The sequence below is a fragment of the Talaromyces atroroseus genome (genome assembly GCF_001907595.1).
Source record: "Talaromyces atroroseus strain IBT 11181 chromosome Unknown scaffold_1, whole genome shotgun sequence".
In the NCBI taxonomy this organism is placed as follows: Eukaryota; Fungi; Ascomycota; class Eurotiomycetes; order Eurotiales; family Trichocomaceae; genus Talaromyces; species Talaromyces atroroseus.
Window position 1 is genome coordinate 2859692 of NW_017971433.1, and position 20093 is coordinate 2879784.

The window sequence follows — 20093 nt, forward strand, 5'->3', positions numbered from 1 at the left end:
CAGGGCTTTATTTTCGCTCGGCCCTAGAAAGCGTAAAATCAAGAAATTTCAGTAAGTGCGCATTGTACCAGTGTGTTGTCGCAGGTGCAGGAGGTGGACTGTACTGCTTACTGCACAACCCCAGCATGCCGGAGACAACCTGATCCCTATTTATTCTTTGGGCGCGACCATTGGCCAGGAAAGAGGAAGCCGGTGCGAGTCAGGAGCACAGAATCGTGTGCAATAGTAACTTCCACGGCGTAGATTGCTCGCATGCTAAGGAAGTGAGGGAGTAAATAACGGAAGTTCTGTTGCATAACTACGTGGGTAGTCAACCTGCCCTTCCGGAGCCACGTGTGGGCGGTCGTCATGCTCGGCGTCTCCGCTGCACGGCTTTCGTCAACATCGACACGGGCTTGCAATAACAAACTGCCATATATGTCAATATCAATCAATCTACTAGGATTCGCAATGCCATCTCCAATCTCGCCGCTGAATAGTTATATCCCACCAACCCCATCATCCCCCCTCTCCGCAGAGACATTCCACATCGCCGGCATACTGACCACAGTCTTTGGCCTCGCCGAGATCCCTCCAGATGCCTCAGAGATCGTGTGTCTATGGCTGCTACATCCCCGCCAAGACTCGCAAAAAGACATGGTCGGGTTGGCGACGGCGATAGTTCACGATTACTACGACAGGAGAAAGAAGTCTTCCGCCAATTCGAAGCAAAAGGGATTTATAGCCGTAGCCTTTGATGCTAGAAATCATGGAACGCGGGAGATTGATCCCATGGCCAATCAGGCATGGAAGTCAGGCAACGAGAACCATGCTCCGGACATGTTCTCAGTATATTGTAAGTCGATGTAGATGTATAACTAATGTGTATGTATACGCCTAGAGCAATTGTCTTCTGATACGGGCAACTTTTTTTTACCTAGTTGGCACTGCACAGGATACCTCCACCTTGATCGATTTTCTGCCGGCATATATTTTCCCGAACTCAGAACGCTCCATCTCAGGCCATTTTGCGCTGGGCGTCTCTCTTGGGGGGCACGCCACCTGGCTGTGCCTGTTACATGAACCGCGCATTACAGCTGGTGTTGTGGTCGTTGGCGCCCCTGACTTTGTAGCCCTCATGGCGGATCGAGCTCGCCTCTCGAAACTAACATCTTGGCTTCAGGGTGATGCACCAGGAAGTGGTTTCTTAGGGTCAAAGCACTTCCCGACTGGACTTTTGGAGACGGTCCAGAAGAAAGATCCTGCTGCTGTTCTGTCTGGCCAATTGGATGCCTCAAAGAAGATTGAGTTTATTAGAACTGGTGTTTATGCTCATCCAGCTGATGATGATGAGGGCAAGGCGAAGACCCAATCTATTTTGGATCGTCATCTGCGCGGCAAAAGAATTCTATGCTTGTCTGGAGCAACCGATAAGCTAGTTCCATATCGTCTCTTCGAGCCCTTTATGTCATGGCTGAAAGGGATTGTGACCCCTGCCGGTGGTAATGGTGGCGACGGAGATATCTATCTGGAGGACATCGTCTTCAAGAATACTGCTCATGAGCTTACTGAGGCAATGATGCAAGAAGTCTTGCGCTTCATGTATGATTCTGTGTTGGCTCTCGATAGACCGAATGGTGCGAAGGTAGCAAAAATCTAAGTCCCAGTTGTCACTCATTACACGTATATTTTTAGCTCATTAGAATATCCATATGATCTATTAGTGTGACCTGAAAAAGGACACAAGGCCATCCTGACACAAAGAAGACGCTTTCACATCAGAGACAAGACTCTGCCGTATCCACGCCGGAAGCTTCGCTTGAATGCGAGAAGTCTCATATCTCCTATCAATCATGATAATAGCCGCGTAGTCATTTCGATGTCGAATAGCCCTTCCAATGCATTGATTCACTGCTCTCATGCACGAATTTTCAAAGAAGTCTCTTCCGGCCGCTTTTGCGATTGCTCGTCTGGTAGATTCGGGTTCATCTTGACGCTTTGCGTATGTCTGTTTCTCGATGTGCCCTATCTTTGCTTTCCATGCGGCAGAATGAATGTTTGGGAATGGAAGACCAATAATAAGGACACCTCTGCCTAGCTTGTCAGAGAAGTTGATGCCCTCAGACAAACGGCCACCGACAACCGAGAGTAAAAGCGCTCCGGATCCAGAATCAACTTTTTTCGAGTATTCAAGGAGAATATCGTCGGTAGAGTTGTCTTTTTTCTGATTTTCATATAGTATTGGCTTGTATTTCTCGATGGTAGAGTATAATGACGCTCCTCCCCCAGCTTTTGACGGCTTGTTCCAGGCATTAAGCACCTGCTTCAGATATTCGTAACTTGGAAAGAAGGCCACAACGCCATCCGGTATCACCGCACAAAGATTGGCCACTGTCTGTCCCAGATCTGCGATCTAGGCATTATATATATACAAGTTAGAATCGACTGAATCTCAAAGAAGGGCAGGCGGGGGCGAGAAGGGACTACCATTGTTTCCGAGTTTCGCTGGTCGAAAGTGAAATTGAAATCAGAACCAAGGACGCCTTTGGCGAGGATATGGGCTGTTAGGTTCTTCGGTGGGATGACATGCCCAAAACTATAAGTATCTAACCTGTCTGGTGACACATATGAGAATAGGTGGTCGGCGTAGTCGGACATCTATTGCATATCATTAGGCCATTGCTTCAAATATGCGGACATTCCTAAAACCCACCGGCGACATAGTGCCTCCTGCCAGAATGACAGCCCGTGCTTCATCCACAATGTCCCTGAAATGGTTCGTTGGATCCAATAACATATATCTCAATAGTATGCCATCGTTCGTTTTCTCAAGGAACAGTTGACCCTCATCAGAGGGATTCATCAGCGTCAGGATAAAACTCTGTACTTGAAAGAGAACTGGCACTGTCGTCTTTACCGCTTTGTCTGCGCTGTTCGACTGAGTGTTATGCTCAACGTAGCCATCGACTTTTCTTGCGAGTTTGCTTTCCTGCAGGTACCGGGAGAGTTTGTAGGGATTGATTTGATCTACTCCTTTTCCAGATACAAGATCTGAGTATTGAATGATCACTTCTGATGATTTGTTCTTCTGAGCAAGAGAGTGAAGATTGTCTGCAAGCGAACTGACGAGTCTGATAACTTGGGTCACATACACCCGGTTTTTACCCTTGAGCCGTGTCTGGAATTTCCGTGCGTAGGTCGTTAGCTGAAATAATGAAGTCCGAAGTTGATCCAACGTGACAGAAATAGAATGTATGTTTGCAATGGCATCCATCAAATTATGTGCTTCATCGATGATAACGACATGGTCACGGAGCGACAAGCCCAGAGCCTCTCTCGAAGACTTCTGAAGTAGTAGAGGATACGGAATAGTAACAATCTGTACTGACTGCCTTTAGAACAAAGTCGCACACAATTCCATCGTTTTCGCTCACCTCGCTATGATTAACAGCTGTCCGCGCAGCATAATAAGGACAGATGGCGAGCTGCTTGCCAATGAAACCTATGTCCTCTATATCTTGGACAGTCGATAACACATGATCACGAAACTCCGACAAAAGGTCCTCGGATTCTTTGGTTGGCAAGTACGAACACTTTTTGTTTGAAGCGACTCCCGACTGTTGAAGTTCCATACATCGTTCATTAATTGCTGTTGGGTTTCCCAGGCTTGAAACTCGAGGATTAATGCAAAGCTGTTTGCGAGAGCCTAAAGTGAGGTGTTTGATTATCTCTTCGAGCTCGGCATGTTCTTGTATTGGTCCGTCCCCTGGAAGCGAGGGGAGGCTTGACGGAAGGTTCACCTTTCGAAGCTCTTGAGCGAATTGAGACAGTTGAGAATGAGTGCGTGAACAGTAGTAAATCTTGGTTTGGTTCTCGAGTTCGCTTTCATCCTCCTTTCGGTCTGTGTCTCGACCTTTGAAGCGGTCGAGTAACGCTACAGTACTAGCAGATAATCCTTCTATGTTGCCTAGTCCAGGGTTTGAAGCGTTCTTCCCAATCTCTGTATCGCTTTCATAGTGGTCGAGCTCAAAGAAGCTTTCGTCGGCCGCGGTACCTTGGGCGACAACATCCGTTTTCTAGTACCATAAGTATGGTCCCAGAGCTAAATTCCGTGTTTAAATTCTCACCTGTTTTTTGCTCAGTCTCGGGAAGCTGTGTAACAGCTTCTCCTTCTTCTTCTTCCTTTCCTCCTCTTTTCTAATCCTGGCCAGCCTGTCTTCCAGTTCTCGCCATTTCTGCGTTAAAGCCTGAGTTTTCTCCTTCTTAGAATACTCGAGCATCCAATTCGGCTCGTCGTCGTCGGCTGGAAGTCACGTCAGTTCTGATGCCGTAAAATAGATATCAAGGTTACACGAATTCTCACCAGAAAGGTCACCGATCGATTTAAGAAATGCTTTGCGCTTGTGATCGCGAAGCCATGTCAGAGCGCCGCAGATCAGGCTCAACGATTTACCCTTTTGCAATGCCCTGGTCAGCCGAGTGTTTCGGGCTTCCACGCTCAAGCCATCCGTTACAAGAGACGAAATAAGGAGCAAGTCACAAACATACAGTTCCTAGACAATGGGGTCTTTAGAAAAGATGGGATCATCATAGCAAGGCTCGGCACGGACCTGTGGGAGACTCGAAGATACCGACTTTACCAGCTTCAAGACAGTCATACAGAGAGCTCATAAACTGGAGCTGGATGTCGTAGGGAGAGTACGGATGGTAGAATTTGTCCCTGGCAGCCATGTTCCAAGGTTGTATACATGTTGAAAGAGGGCAAGAGCAGGCGCGGAAAGAACAATCACCATGCCCAACTGGGTTAAGCGCGCCAAGCAGCGCTGACACTGGACAGCCTAGTACCTGAGGCTGCAACTTCTATTTTAGCCAATTTTTGTCACAGCCACGGCCGAAGGAAGTCAGCTTGTCTCCATCGGTGAGATTCCCGACGAAAGGGGGCCCGGTTTATAATTAACGACTCCTTTGGCTAGCACAGAGTTCATGCAATTTGGCACATAATCGTACTACATAGCCCCCATGCTACCATACTGATCCAAGTCGGCGCTGACAGGTAGTACTTGTTTGTATACTAGTAGTAGTACAGGTTGAATAAGTTGACGCCCGTGTCCTTGCCAGCGCTGCTACAATTCACGAGGTATAATAAGACAGACAATCATTGTTGCAAGCCCAAGCAAGAAGATTTCATTAAGGATCAATTTCTTTTTCGCAAGTCCGCTCCTCACCGATCAGGCATAAATTATAAACCCTCTCAGCCGCATCAAACGCGTTGAGCTGGGCGGCCCCGCGATTCGTGACCGACACCAAAATAATTCCATCCTGTCCAACACTTCCCCCTCCTCCTCCTTCTCCCGCCGCTGACGGACCATTAACTACATTCTTTACTTACCCCCCCCTTACCCCCAATTCTCCGGTCGATCAAGGAGCGCAAGCGTGCATCTCAGCATCTTGATCGCACTGCGTCTGATGTAATAGGGCCACTGCACGGTCTGCATTCCATCTCTCGCTGTGCAGTCCGCCTAGCCGAGCGCCGAGCCAGCCAACAGCGCTGTCCGACTGCAAACCCCTCCTCCTCCTGGCGTCCGCGGCCTTGCACACCACGCCAGCAAATAGCCAAAACGCATTCATTGCACAGCGTTTACCTGTCCTGAAGCCGCGCGCATCCCAAGGACGCACCATGTCCCGGCCACCGCAGGGCTATGGTCAACAGCAACCAAGAGTAGGCGCCACTTTTTATCCTGGTGGTACGGACGATTACTATGTCCCAGAAGTCATCTCCCCTTCTCCTCAAAGGTGAGAAATACAAGCCTGCGGCTCACCGCTTCCCTCGCCGAGTTTCGCAAGTGAAATCCTCTACGTTGGATCCTTTTTTTGTCCCCCCTCCACCCCCCTTTTGTTCTTCGAATTTCCTGCTAATTGCCCCTCTCAGAGTGATGCCTGAGGTCCCTGAAAACATGCAGGATAATATTGCCCATCTCGAGCACGAGGCTCGCGGTCCAAGGTCGTTTAGCGGTCAGCAACCACCGTCGTACGATCGACCCCAGTTTCCTGACCGTTCCTCTTCCATGCCCTCGCCAGGCTACAATAATCAAGACAGCTATTATAATGGTGCAAGTTCCGGTAGCAATTCATACAACCAATCGTCCGTCTACGATGGCATGGATCACCCGAACTTCTCTCCCTTCCCGGTGCTTCGCAATCCTCCCCCCAATGTCCCTCCAACTGACGAACAAAAGGAGGCAAATCTGGAAAAGGGGCGCGTCGCAGTTCTGTCGTCCAATGACCCGGAAATGCAGCTCGCTTGGGCTCAAGATGCCCTCTCATACGTGGAGATAGCCATGCAGAACGAGATGCGAACGTCGCAAAACCAGCCTGCGCGACCACACACGCCTCAGGTGGAACATCAGCTGAGGACGGATGCTCTGAGCATTGTGACTTTTCTCTCGGAACAGCGCCACCCGCATGCCGAGTTCATCAAAGGCATGTGGTTGGAGTTTGGTAAATTCGGTTTCCGCGTCGACAAGAAGGAGGCTTTCCGCTGTTATTCTCGTGCGGCAGAAAAGGGATATGCGCGCGCAGAGTACCGAATTGGCATGCAGTTCGAGAGCTCCAATGAGCCCGCAAAGGCGATAAGACATTATGAGAAAGGTGTTTCTATGCGGGATTCGGCCTCCTACTACGTGAGTTGTTGATTATGTTTTTTCCTGGGTTTTGGTTTGGTTTGTTTTGTTGCTAATTTTCGATTTAATGAACAGCGTCTTGGTATGATGATTCTCCTAGGCCAGCATGGACAACGACAGGATTACAGCAAAGGTTTGGAATACATTCGTTATGCTGCACAGACCTGTGATGAGAATGCGCCTCAGGGTGCTTACGTGAGTCGAGCCTAGAATTTCATTAGACGCACCTACTAAATCGAGCATACATGTTCTAGGTCTATGGAATGTTACTCTCCCGGGAACTACCTCAAGTCGTGGTGCCTGAGCAATATCTGCCCATTGATATCAACGGCGCTCGAGTAAATATTGAAAAGGCGGCGTATCATGGATTTGCCAAAGCTCAGGTCAAGATGGGAGCCGCTTATGAATTAGGTCAACTGGGATGCGATTTCAACCCCGCATTATCACTACATTACAACGCTCTGGCCGCTAGACAAGGCGAACCAGAGGCCGAAATGGCGATCAGTAAATGGTTCCTTTGTGGCCATGAAGGGCTTTTCGAGAAGAATGACGAGATCGCTTTTACATACGCCCAGCGCGCCGCTCAAAGCGGGCTACCCACTGCAGAGTTTGCGCTTGGTTACTTTTACGAAGTCGGAATTCATGTCCCCGTTGACATCCAGGAGGCCCGAAGATGGTATGCTAAGGCAGCTGCCAGTGGCAATAAGGATGCTGCCGGTCGAATTGACAGCATATCGCGTTCCAAGACCCTTTCTCGAAAAGACCATGAGCAGGTCGCCATTGCTCGAATTAAATCCCAATACGGATCAGCTGGTCGACCGCGACCGTCTTATGGAGGAGCAGCACAAGCCGCTGCTATGTCGCCGCCTCAAGAAACCTTGGAGATGCCCGACCCCTCACGGATGCGTATATCCGACGACGGATACGGAGCACCGTATGGAGCCAACGGACAGGGCTACGGACGTGGTAGCGCATATGGGGGTCCTCAACAACTAGCTGAGGTTCGCCCTAGCTCTGCGTTTGGAATCAACCCCAGTATTAGCTCAGGAAATTATGGCCCCGCTGGCCCTGCTAGTCCAGGCGGTCCAGGCCCAGGTCCAGGGGGATATGGCCGCGTTCCCTCGGGTGGTCCTATGGGATATCGTCAAGGTGGTTCTGGTCCCAACTCGCCTAAGATGCCACCGCCTGGCGATCCACAGGGTGGCCCCCGGCCAGATATCGGATATTCTGCACCTCTAGACTCGGACCGCCGACGACGACTCCAACGACCCGATCCTCAAGGCATGAGCCGGCCTTCTCCAGATATGAACCATGGCATGCCACCAGATCGCCGTGCCGGCAGAACGCCAGATTTCAGTAGCAGACAGTCGTCCGGTGCTTATCCTCCTCGAAACCAGTCGATGCCTCCAGGGTCAATGCCTCCAGGAGGCCCCGGCCGTCCTTCCCCAGCCACCACCCCACGACCACCTGGTGCTCCAATGAACCAGCCTCCTATGAGTGGCGCACCTCCTTCGAACCCGCCCTCGAAACCGAGCACTCCGGCGGCCAAGCCATCGCCCGCGCCTAGTAAAGGGCCAAAGACATTTGAGGAGATGGGTGTCCCTCAAGGAAAACATGAGAGTGAATGCGTAAGTTTGACTATTTCTTCTTTTCTTTCAGAAACCGTGGAAGCTAACGCACTGGCAGATTTTGATGTGATACCCGGCAATCTTTTCTTCATCTTTTATTTTTCATCCATCCGAAATGTAAATTTCCTTTATTTATCTGTCCTGATCTTCTTCATGTGCACAGCGCCTGGTCACATTGAACTGAAAATAAAAGAGTTATAAAAAACGATGTGATTTATCAATCCAGCCTATAGGATGGCTGGAGGTTCAGCTCGGATGTTTTGAGAACGGCAATCGCAAGATATCCAGCACGTGATGTGCATTGGTCAGCGCCTTCCTTTTATGTACTTACTATCCAGGCAGTCGCAGCCAAGACTTCCTTCTATTAGGCAGACCTTTGAAATGTTCATAACTTCATTCTATTCTCCCTTTCGGCATTCCCTGCTTTCGTATTGGAATAAGTAACTCGTTCTCCCAACAGACTTTGTGATGGCACCCCGGAAGAAGAAAGACGAGAAAGAAACCCCAGCCAGTGGTGAGTTTCCGCAGGTGCAGTCTTTACTTTTTCAGCCTGTCTGCCGTCTTGACCCAAATTAATTGATTCGTGCAACAAGGCTCGGCGCTTATCCTGGAGTATCTAAGTGAGTTCTGAGAGAGCTTGGAGGTTGGAGTATGCCTGCTCACAAGTGTCTTTCTGTGTGAACTTGTAGAGAAACAGAAGTACGTTGAAGATGATACAAAGGCTTGATATATGACAGCTCTAACTATGTTTCAGTCGTCCTTATTCTGTGTGTAGTGCCTTTCCCTGGGTCTGACTCTGGATGAGACAGAATACTTGGCTTATCGAATTTGTGCCAGGCTCTTGATATTTCCACTAATCTTCATGGGAAAGTCACAAAAGGTGGGCTCATACATCTCCAAACTTGATATGCGCGTTATGTTGCAATGACACTCATTTCTATAGCGTTCGCTACCAAGGTCTTGAAGGAGATGCATGACCGAAAGAAAATTGAAGCACGGGCAGCAGGTTCTCTTTTCCAGTGACAGACCGCTTGCTTGCGTACGTGATCTGACTGTACATCTGCTATCAGGAAAACAAATTGTTTACCATGCCATCCAGCAAGTCGAAGCAGGAGTTGATGCTACAAACAGTAATGGCCATCATGGTCAGCCAAACGAAGACTTACAGGGGAAAACATCCGCATTGAAAACCCGGGAGAAGGAGCTTCGTGAAAGACTGGCTGCGCTGAATGCAATTGTCCCTATCGCTGTGCTTCGTCAGCAGATAGCCGGTCTCGACGAGGCCAAAGCATCCTTGATTTCTGAAATCTCCAATCTTTCAGCAGAAGCATCATCAGATGAGGCTAATCGTGTCTGCAAGGAAGATATTGACCGCATTGATCAGGAATGGGGGAAATGGAATCACCAGGTTGTATCTCGCAAAAGGATTTTCTTGGAGTTCTGGGCTAAATGCACAGAAGTATTGCCGCCCGATACAACTCAGGCAGAAATGAAGGTTTGTGATATCATGATTCTGACGGCTTATTTTTGTTCGCATACAATGTTTAATTTTGATGATACAGGAGATACTCGGCGTGGAAGGATCTTTTTAACTACTCACGGGCAATAAGACTTGTCCCTGTTTCTTGTGTGACCTGACTGAAAGATACGGGATCGGCCTCTTGCAGGAAGATTGCCATCTTTACATTTGACCGTTTCGGGTCACCAGATGTACCAAGTGTCAGATGTTCTCGTAAAGAGGTGAACGAATTCTACAAGATGGCGAAATAACGACACATGCTTATCACATATCACTAAACCAAGACTTACTTATCTCTTGGGGTGGCAGATAGCTAGATAGGCAGCTAAACAACAAGGCACCTGCCTAATCTCTATGCATCGGCTTGGACCAAATAACAAAGCTAGTTAAGCTTCTGATTAGCATGCAGATGTGCTACAACAATGCTTTACTATGCGTGCTTCGGAACAGATTCCATGTAATCAGCGAATGGTCTCATTGGCTCGTCTGATTGCATTATCCGATTGCTCCCAGATGCTTAACTATACTAACTAACTATAGGTTAGTCGAGTGATTATTAAATCCAGCCTCCAGCCATCTTCTTCACAATTCTCTTCTCATCGGAAGAGGCAGAGAGAAAAAGGAAAAGGAAGAAGCGAGAAGAGCTGCAAAAGTGTGTTCTATAATATTCTTTTGTTCTTTTTGTTTTTCATTTTTCTTGGCCCTGGAGAAAATCCCATCTCCACCACTTTAACCCAGTTTGGGTCTTTTTTTGCCCCTCGCCTTTTTATCTCCACCCGAACGGACTTCTTTTCTCGCTCTCCTCCTTCGCCAATGAGCCAATCTCACCAACACCACCAGCACTTCCCGCCGTCTCTTACCTTCGAGGAACAAGGAGCTTCCCTTTCGCACGGGCCCCCAGCCCTTTCGCACATATATTACCATAATCCCTCCTCCGGTGGTCCTGGTGAGATGAGAACGCGCAACACTGCCGCTGCCGCTGCAGTTGGCCAGAACAATAATACTTCGACGACTCCTACTCCTACGACACCAAACGGCCATGGCCATGCTCATGCTCGGAACCTCTCCGGGGCTGCGCCGTTTGAGATGACTGCTCGCAGTCCTCCAAACACCAGTGCTGCCGCAAAGAGTGCGTATTGCGTCCGAGTAGCTATCTTCTTACTTGCTACTGAGACTGAACTTGTTGTGTCCCCTCAGATACGAAGCATGTGCCGTGCAAATTCTTCCGGCAAGGCGCCTGTCAAGCTGGCCCGGCCTGTCCCTTCCTTCATTCCACCGATGCCGCTATAGATTCTGCTCCGTGTAAATACTTCACAAAGGTACCTTTTTCCTTCTTCCTCGTCCTCGGCTTGTATGTTATACTATATGCAGTGGCTAACGGATCTGTTTTTTCCCTGACAGGGAAATTGTAAATTCGGCGCCAAGTGCGCTTTGGCACATATACTTCCGGATGGTCGGCGTGTGAACAGGCCCAATTACGGACCAGGAGGAGGGGGAGGAGGCAGTCATTTGAATTTGGGTGGCCGTGTGAATCCTCAGGCCTTTCAAAGTCAGGACTCGGCACTCACAAACTCGGTCTTGTCGCAGCAACGATTGAATGGGCAAGATGCTCGATACGCTTATCAATATGCCGGAGGCCAAGACGACCTGTTGGGAGTTCAGCCCCATCATCACCAACAACAGCAGCAACAGGCAATGGATGGACTCGGACTGTCTACGTCGGAAACCCCTCTTGTTTCGGATTCGAAATACGGCTCGCCCGTGGACGACGGTCGATTACCGACTTCACCCCCCGCAGCGTTGACTCTTCGTGACGTACAACTCCCGGCTTCGTTTGATAGCCAGGGTATATCCCATGTGGCGCGATATGGTCCGGTGGCCGCCTCGGTGCCTTCGCAATTTGGTCTCGACCTGGCTTCACCGCCAACGCACAGAGCGCCCTCCGACGCCTTGAGGAGCCTTCGTGACACCGCATTTGGGTCTGATATACGGAAACCGACATCGAATTTTGGCTCTTCCCCGCCTGCTATTCTCGAGGACTCCATTGGGTCGCGTTTTCTTCATTCCCAGCGGATGGTGCCTCGCTCAAAAGTGCTGTCAGCTAGCGTTCCCCGTCCGAGTATGCTGGATGACTGGGATGACAATTTTGCCATGGAAGAGGACTATCTCCCAGGCAATCTTCACGACGATGTCCTCACACCTCAGGAGAAAATGAGGAGGCTCTCCCGAACAGAGCATGAATTAAGCAGCAGCCAAAGGGATTTCGGTGCATTTGGCAGCATGACAGGCACAAGTGCCAACAAAGTCGGGTCGCCGCTGGCATCCAGTCCCTCAAGATTTGGCGCATTGTTTGCACGACAACGGCAGAAGAAAGAGGAGGAGGCGCTTGTTGGTGGTGGAAGTGGCACTGCAGCTTCGTCCCTTAATCACGTCGGATCCCCACTGCGCGAGTCCTCGCTTCATTTCATGTCGAGTCCAAATCTGCGTCCAATCGGCAGTCGACCCACGTCAGGAGATATTTCGCCATTTGTATCTAGCCCCACGAATCGTCATCAGTCTTCGATGTCTATGATATCGCAACAACTTCATAACATGTCGCTTCCGACAACAGGTTCTACACGACAACAGCAACCATCTCCTTCCAGTAACAATTACTCCTCATCAAGCACTACTCGATTCGACCGCATCCCTGCAACATCGCCCATGACATACGCCACAAGCCGCATTGACGAAGAAGAGCAGAGCGATCTCGTATTCTCCATGGAAGAGGAAGAAAGCAACAAACGGAATAGCGTTGTATGGAATAATCACCAGTCATTCAACCACAACAATAACGACGACAGCGGCAGCAAACCTACATCACCCTCCTCGTCGACCACCACTAAAGAGACGCCTATTCTATCGACGACAGCCCTTGAATATCAATCATAGCGTTTTTCCTCCTTTGTGCAATATATGTACGTATAAAAGAAAGGACAAGAAACATGGAGAAAGAGCAGGGGAAAAAAAGAAATCATAAAAGAAGATTTTACTCATGACGGCGTTTCCATTTTTCACTTCTTCCCTCCCCATTTCCATAAAGATATTATATGCTTCTCGCTTTCACGGTTCCATTCTGTTTTGTTTGACTTCGTCTTGATAATGACAAGCCTCTTATAATTATAAGGCGTACATTGGATTGGAAAGAAGATTTATTATTTTTTTCAAAAAAAAAAAAAAGATTGGGAAATTTGGAGGTTTTCCTTTTCTTTTCATGTCATTTTACTATTGGATGCGCACACATTACCTAGATAGATAGATATGCGAGAACATACTTCTATACATGACATGCATATATCTGATTTGAATTTCTATATTAGCATCAAGAATGGATGCCTGAGGTGTAAATCGAGGAGGCTTGAAAATCACGGGTCGAGCCGCAGACCCACGCGTACTACGTCGTTGGCGTGGGAGATCAGCATTATGGCTTTTCTATTTGTTCTTCTAATCCTACTGCGTTTTGTCGAACAAATAGGCTCTACATTTCTCCTATTCTATCTCTGGCGGATCCTTGCTCATACTACGACTATTATCTTTGTAGAGTAGTTTTGGCAGGTCTTCTAAAGACATCCATGGATGTACAGCATATTGGAATATAGACTGACATTTCCATTGCTTGCAGTCCTATCGCTGGCTTCAAGCAAAATGGCCAAACCTACTGCTAACTTCTAGGTTGATCATTAACTTCATGCATGCGGCCTAGCAATGCCATCCAAACAACAATGAGCATCAAAGGTCAAGTGGGAAGCACAGGTCTTAATCACACAAAAAAAAAGGCAGTTCAAAGCATGTCCACCTCATCCTTGGCTCCCTCCTGCTGGTCATCCTCACCTGTGGAATCGCTGCTCTCTTCGACGCTTTCAGGCACTCCACCCCATTCAATGTCGTGATCAATAGGCTTCAAGAAGAACTCATGCTGCAATGCCTGCCTCGCGGTGAGTCTTTTCTCGGGATCCAATTCCATAAGTCCCGAAAGCAGACGAATGGCCTGTTTCTCGCTCTCGGTCAGATCTTCCACACAGCTTGACCAAATGATGAGTTTCTCCCAGCTGTGGCCCTTCTCCCCAATTGTAGGAATGTTGGTCTCGAAAACCTGCCCATGCAAAGATGCGGCGTGTTTCATGCGTCGGTTGCCAAATATACTTGCCATCTCAACCAGGGCGTCGACATCGTCGGCGGAATTGAAGAATGGGAACCGACGCCCGAGGAATGTGAGCAGGATGACCCCGGCAGACCACATATCTATGGCTGTTGTTTGCGATGTGCACTTGAACAGCACTTCCGGCGCTCGAAACCCACGTGTCCCAGCTCGGTTGGCTCTTCGAGAGGGACGAGGGTCGTTTTTTGGATAGCCGTTTGGTAGGTGCATGGAGTGCGTTGTATAGTAACTCATGTGGATTTTATTTCGTCGCACTGACGGAGTATATGTGCAATAGCAAGGTCCGGCATAGTCAGATCCCATACGCTGTAGATTCATAGTCAGTTCACGTGTCTATCACGGATTGCATTTTCCTATGAAGCGAGTTTTTGCGTACCTCTGCTAGCCCAAAGTCCACTAGGACTCCTCGTCGCTGCTCGGGATTATAGAGGAAATTTCTGAGACATTGTCAGTTTTTTCTGAATGCATACATCAAGGAAGTATCTTCGTACGTGGGTTTGATGTCGCGATGCAAGATACCATGCTTATGAACAAACGCCAGCGCTGTAAACAGGGACTGAAAGTAATGACGCATGTCCCGTACTAAGAATGTGCGGTACTGAATGCGAAAATCTGTATGTGGGAAATATGGAAGAACTGCCACAACTTGGTCCTGGTGCCTGAAAGCTGTGATGAGCGGACAGACAGAGCGAGATCCTCGTAGTTGGTGTAGCAACTCCAATTCGTTCTGGATGCGGAGCGGGCTACTCGTAACATATATCTTTTTGAGCGCAACATATCGTGGCTTCTTCTTGCCATTACTCGGTACAGATTCCTTCAGATTGTCCCCTAGGCGGCGCTTCTTGGTTGGAGGAACCTCCCAATTCTTCTCGTCAGGATCATTGTCGATGTCCCAATCGTTCTGATAACCATCGTATAATAGATCTTCTGCTTTGTATACGGTGGAAAATGTTCCTTGGCGATGTCAGGTGCGTTAGCTTCACGTGTACTTCTGTTGTTGAAATGTCACGATAGAATAGACTATTTACCCTCTCCGATCCGATTGATCAGACGAAATCTTCTTGAGATCCCTCTAAAAGTACTCTCTAGTTTTCGCATATCCTCCCTGACCGATGCGTCAACTTTCTCACCCGCCTCCGTGTCCATGGTCTCGTCGGACTCGTGAGTCCTTTCTGTGTTATCGTCTTCACGCTTGGAGATGTTCGCCGGGTTGTCTTCTGGACAAGAGAATTTTTCAGCAGGGCGAGGGTTGGCTCGCGCAGCTTGGTTGGATACGGACCACTGCTTCATGAGCTTGGCCCTGTCCTCCTCCTCGGTTTCGTTTTCCGACGTGCCGTCCTTGAATCTCAAGGTGTACTCTGGATCGAATTTTTCTGCGGGGCGAATGTCGGCTTGCGCGAGTGGTTCCCCGTACATATTGCGACGCGATCTTATAGTGTAATAATTATCACGAGAGAATCATTTTTTGACCATCCAGTAAGCGCAGAAAAGTCACGGTTTGTAAAGAGCCCGAATATGGGAGCCGTTGACGCGCGCGCGCTTGTGACGTATCAATTGAAACTATCACCGACTCGGATAAGTTGTTTATCAGAGCAGCTAACTGAACTCCACAGCGACGGACGACAACAACAACAACAACAAAACAAACAAAACAACATAAACAATGCGATTAGCCAAGCAGTCGGCTTGCTATGGATTTATTGAGAATCTCAACGGCTGCCACGCTGTAAATAGCACGTTCTCATTAACTCTATATTAAACGGATCTGGATAACGACCACGAGAATCCTAACTTACTCGAGGTCGAAGTAGTATATAGTGCACTAAACGCTCCTCGCACCAATCACGCATCGACTCCCCTCTGAACATGCACGAATGGAATAATATCCAGGGTAGCCTAGATCTTAGTTAGATCTCCAGAGGAGAGAACTGTTCCATGTGGCATAACTAAATGAATTATGAATGTCTATGGCGCGCTTTCCCCGTCTCGGCTAGTCCCGGCTGGAAAGGGCAAAACCCAAACAAGCAACAACAGCGACTCCCCCCGCCTGCCCTTTCCGCCTCTCTCTCTCTTCCACCACCACGACTGTCACCAGCCATCGCCCCAGCCAACATGGAGGACAGGGTGGATTTCGACATCAATGACTCGCTCAAATACTACCTGAGCGACCCCGCCTCAGTGCCCACGCCCGACGCCGAGCCCGAGTTAGTCGACTGCGAAAATGAGACTGAGCTGCTCTCAATATCGCTCATCGACGGAGTCATCAACCCCATTGTCGATGGCGTCGTTGCTAACCCCGAAGCACTGATGCGGCCTTCGTTCTTCGATTCGCTGCAGGTTCTTCTAAAGTGCGCAAGATCCTTCGCATGGCTTGGCTTTGAACTGAACTGAACTGACCTTTGCAACTGGCAGATGCTGCACCGTGTTACCGTCGAAGAGTCTGAGCAAGATCCTCGATCTGATCGTGTCGGGGCTCGCTGTCGAAGCCGATATCATACATAGCGACTTGGAGGCCGACGAGCAGGAGGCTGTCCAACAACATAAGCAGCTACTGGAGATGTACGGCTTCTTGCTGCAATGGGCTCTCTCGGCCGTGGAAGTCAAGGCCGCCGAGAAGCCCGCGGCTGCCGCTCCTGCACGTCGCGCTGGGAAATCCGGAAAATCAAAGCAATCGGCCAAAGATGGAAATTGGGATTGGACAGCGCAAATACAGATTTCCATGGAGGTTATGTGCAAAGTGCTGAAACTGAAGCTGGGAAAGATTTTTCTAACAACCTCCGACCGAGACACTTTCGTCAATCTCTTCACCCGCTCAATATATCTACTGTTGGAAAACGAACAACGCGTAAAAAATATGGCCATTCGGATGCACGCTTTCAAAGTTCTATGTATTGCTGTGAAACACCATGGCCATGCTTTCGGTACGTTTGCGCTTTAGCGGGGAGGCTGTCTTTGCGGTTTCTAACAGATCTATAGGCGCTCAAACTTCCATCGTACAGAGTTTAACCTATTTCGAACACTTGTCTGAGCCAATGGCCGAGTTTCTTCATATCCTTGCAGAGCAATACGATTACACGCAATTAGGAGATGAGATTTTACGGTAAGAACCACTGTTATTTGAAAACTTAAGAACTCAACCTAACGTGTGCGACAGGGAGCTTGCAAATAAGGAATTCAATAGTAATGATACGAGAGGCCCCAAGTCAGTGTCTACTTTTATAGTGAAACTGTCAGAGCTGGCTCCCCGACTGGTCATAAAACAAATGACGCTGTTGGCAAAGCAGCTGGATAGCGAGGTATGAAAACTTCGAATTTCCACAAGACAATGGCTTACCATTAAACTTCTTAGTCATATACACTACGCTGTTCTATTATCGAAGTGTGTGGTAACCTAATCGCCGACCTCAGCAAAGAAGAAGAGAGAGGCGATAGCTCCAAGTCACAGATCAATGCGTTCTTTGATGTGCTCGAAGAACGCTTCCTAGATATCAACCCCTACTGTCGTTGCCGCGCAATCCAGGTTTATATGCGACTCTGTGACCTGGATCAAAAGTTTCCCAAACGCCGGCAAACAGCTGCTGAATTGGCAGCTAGAAGCCTCGAGGATAAGAGCAGTAATGTCCGAAGGAACGCCATCAAACTTCTAGCAAGGCTTGTGTCTACGCACCCCTTCAGCGTGATGCATGGTGGCCAGCTGGCATACGAGGACTGGGCCGCGCGTCTTGAAGCCGTCGATGCTGAGCTAAATGCTCTCAGACCTCCTCCGGAGACTCCAGGACTAGGCGAGACCCATATAGATAGTGAGCTGTTGGATGATGCGACGCAGCTTCCGGACGAATCTCCTTCAAAAGCACCAAGGATGACTGACGAGGAGAAAGCCGCCGCCGTACAGAAAGCTGCGGAGGAAGCTGCAACGTCAGAACTTCTTACGAGATTGCAGTTGACTCGCAAATACTATCTAGAAGCCCTACGTTTCATCCAAGTTTTACATTCAGCTTCACAAAACGTATGCCAACTCCTGTCAGCCCGCAACAAGAGTGAGGTCATCGAAGCCATGGACTTCTTCGTGGTCATTGATGCATACAAAGTGGAGACCGCCAGAACTGGGATTAGACGCATGTTACGTCTCATCTGGACCAAAGGAAATAGTGACGAAGGGAAGGGCGTCCAAACGCATCTGATTGACTGCTACAAGGGCCTCTTTTTCGATGCACCAGGTAGTTTCAGTGCGAACGATGCCGCAAATTACATTGCTCGCAACATGATCAGCTTAACTTTTGGTTCCACCCAGGCAGAGCTAACCTCACTTGAACAACTGCTGAGCACGATGATGAAATCGGGTCACATATCAGAAGCCGTCGTTGCCAAGCTCTGGCAAGTATATAGTGTACAGAGAAGGGAGATATCGAAGGCACAGAGACGGGGATCGATCATTGTACTCGGAATGCTTTCACTTGCTGACCCAGAGATCGTCGTGAGGGAAACAGAGGCGATGTTGCGCATTGGCCTTGGAGACCTTGGAAGGTCTGATCTTGTGCTTGCGCGATATACCTGCGTCGCCTTGAGGCGAATGGCCCCTGGCCGTCAAGCTAAGAATAAAGAAAATGGTATCGCCAAGTTGCCTAACGATCATCCTGTACTGGCCAAATTGGCAGCAATTACAGAAATTTCATCGGACAGCAAAGAATGGTACGGAGTAGCGGAACAAGCAATCAGTGCTATCTACGCACTTTCGAAGCACCCAGATGTCCTGTGTTCTGATATCGTTCGGCGAAAGACAAGGGCCGTTTTTCAAGCAAGCGCTCGCCAATCCCCTAGTCAAACAATGCTTGAAAATGCGGATCAACAACCGTCTACTGCAAATAGCGAGGCTTCAGCAACGACTTCTAAAAGCACGTCCTCCGGACTGTCTCAATTGCTCTTTATAGTCGGCCACATTGCTATCAAGCAGATAGTCCACCTCGAGCTATGTGAGCTTGAATTTAAGAGGAGAAAGGCAGAGCAAGAGAAAAACAAAACAAGCAATGCAGACTCTCAGCAGAAAGACCAGGAAGATGACAACGAATTAGATCTCATTGGCGGAACAACGGAAGATGATTTCACAGAGGCCATGGCACACATTCGAGAGCGAGAACTTCTCTACGGGGACAGCTCCCTGTTAACCAATTTCGGCCCTCTGGTGACCGAAATTTGTGCCAACAACAATGCTTATCCCGACCCAAATCTCCAAGCTGCTGCGACGTTATGCATGGCCAAGCTGATGTGCGTCTCTGCAGAGTATTGCGAGAAAAACTTGCCACTTCTCATCACAATTATGGAGCGTTCTGAGGATCCTATTGTTCGCAGCAACGCAGTCATTGCTCTGGGAGACATGGCAGTATGCTTTAACCACCTAATTGATGAGAACACGGACTTCCTCTACCGACGTCTAAACGATGGCGAAGCCTCAGTGAAAAGAACGTGTCTGATGACATTGACCTTCCTCATTTTAGCCGGACAAGTCAAGGTCAAGGGACAATTGGGCGAGATGGCCAAGTGTCTTGAGGACGATGATAAGCGGATTGCAGACTTGGCACGCATGTTCTTCACCGAACTGGCGACCAAGGATAACGCGGTTTATAATCATTTCGTTGATATGTTCAGTCTCCTGAGCTCGGAGAAGAATATCGAAGAAGGCTCACTGAGACGAATCATCAAGTTTCTTGCTGGCTTTGTCGAGAAGGTACTTTTCTCCTTCCCATTCCCCACCTTTCGGTACCCTTTTGCATCTCCATCCAGCATGATTAGATACTGACAACTGACAGGAAAAACACGCCAAACAACTTGCCGAAAAGCTTGCTGCGCGTCTCGGACGCTGCGAGACAGAGAGACAATGGAACGATGTGGCATATGCATTGTCATTACTGCAACATAAGAACGAAGAAATCACAAAGACAGTTGGGGCAGGTTTCCGAGTTGTCACGGCGAGTGCATAAGATGGTGTTTTGTTTTCATGGTATTCTTTTCCTTTTCGCACTTGGTCAATTCGGAGTTTTAGGGCAGGCCAGGAAGGGTTCCGGCATCATGCATGCACGTGTACAGTTTAGATT

The 20093-nt window shown here is 48.8% G+C and overlaps 6 protein-coding genes across 6 annotated transcripts; 4 read left to right on the forward strand and 2 right to left on the reverse strand.

The window, feature by feature from the left end:
- Positions 1 to 450: 450 nt before the first annotated feature.
- Positions 451 to 1639, forward strand: UA08_02079 (hypothetical protein; the record flags this gene model as incomplete). Its single annotated transcript, XM_020261814.1, has 2 exons — positions 451 to 835; positions 921 to 1639. 2 exons carry the CDS (start codon positions 451 to 453, stop codon positions 1637 to 1639), a joined length of 1104 nt encoding a protein of 367 aa, XP_020123585.1.
- A 60-nt stretch (positions 1640 to 1699) lies between these two features.
- UA08_02080 (ATP-dependent RNA helicase chl1) lies at positions 1700 to 4710 on the reverse strand (the record flags this gene model as incomplete). The annotated part of the gene is made up of 6 exons (XM_020261815.1): positions 1700 to 2392; positions 2467 to 2637; positions 2693 to 3358; positions 3414 to 4055; positions 4107 to 4282; positions 4590 to 4710. The coding sequence occupies 6 exons, from the start codon at positions 4708 to 4710 to the stop codon at positions 1700 to 1702; spliced, it is 2469 nt and encodes an 822-aa protein (XP_020123063.1).
- A 946-nt stretch (positions 4711 to 5656) lies between these two features.
- UA08_02081 (hypothetical protein) lies at positions 5657 to 8357 on the forward strand (the record flags this gene model as incomplete). Its single annotated transcript, XM_020261816.1, has 5 exons — positions 5657 to 5772; positions 5909 to 6659; positions 6735 to 6854; positions 6914 to 8287; positions 8346 to 8357. The coding sequence occupies 5 exons, from the start codon at positions 5657 to 5659 to the stop codon at positions 8355 to 8357; spliced, it is 2373 nt and encodes a 790-aa protein (XP_020123062.1).
- A 224-nt stretch (positions 8358 to 8581) lies between these two features.
- Positions 8582 to 12737, forward strand: UA08_02082 (hypothetical protein; the record flags this gene model as incomplete). The annotated part of the gene is made up of 8 exons (XM_020261817.1): positions 8582 to 8591; positions 8748 to 8801; positions 9231 to 9293; positions 9358 to 9782; positions 10347 to 10458; positions 10516 to 10935; positions 11126 to 11157; positions 11208 to 12737. The coding sequence occupies 8 exons, from the start codon at positions 8582 to 8584 to the stop codon at positions 12735 to 12737; spliced, it is 2646 nt and encodes an 881-aa protein (XP_020123061.1).
- Positions 12738 to 13626: 889 nt separating this feature from the next.
- UA08_02083 (Cell cycle serine/threonine-protein kinase hsk1) lies at positions 13627 to 15420 on the reverse strand (the record flags this gene model as incomplete). Its single annotated transcript, XM_020261818.1, has 4 exons — positions 13627 to 14310; positions 14381 to 14441; positions 14496 to 14958; positions 15135 to 15420. 4 exons carry the CDS (start codon positions 15418 to 15420, stop codon positions 13627 to 13629), a joined length of 1494 nt encoding a protein of 497 aa, XP_020123060.1.
- Positions 15421 to 16116: 696 nt separating this feature from the next.
- Positions 16117 to 19979, forward strand: UA08_02084 (hypothetical protein; the record flags this gene model as incomplete). The annotated part of the gene is made up of 6 exons (XM_020261819.1): positions 16117 to 16352; positions 16417 to 16925; positions 16981 to 17104; positions 17159 to 17300; positions 17354 to 19726; positions 19809 to 19979. The coding sequence occupies 6 exons, from the start codon at positions 16117 to 16119 to the stop codon at positions 19977 to 19979; spliced, it is 3555 nt and encodes a 1184-aa protein (XP_020123059.1).
- Positions 19980 to 20093: the final 114 nt, after the last annotated feature.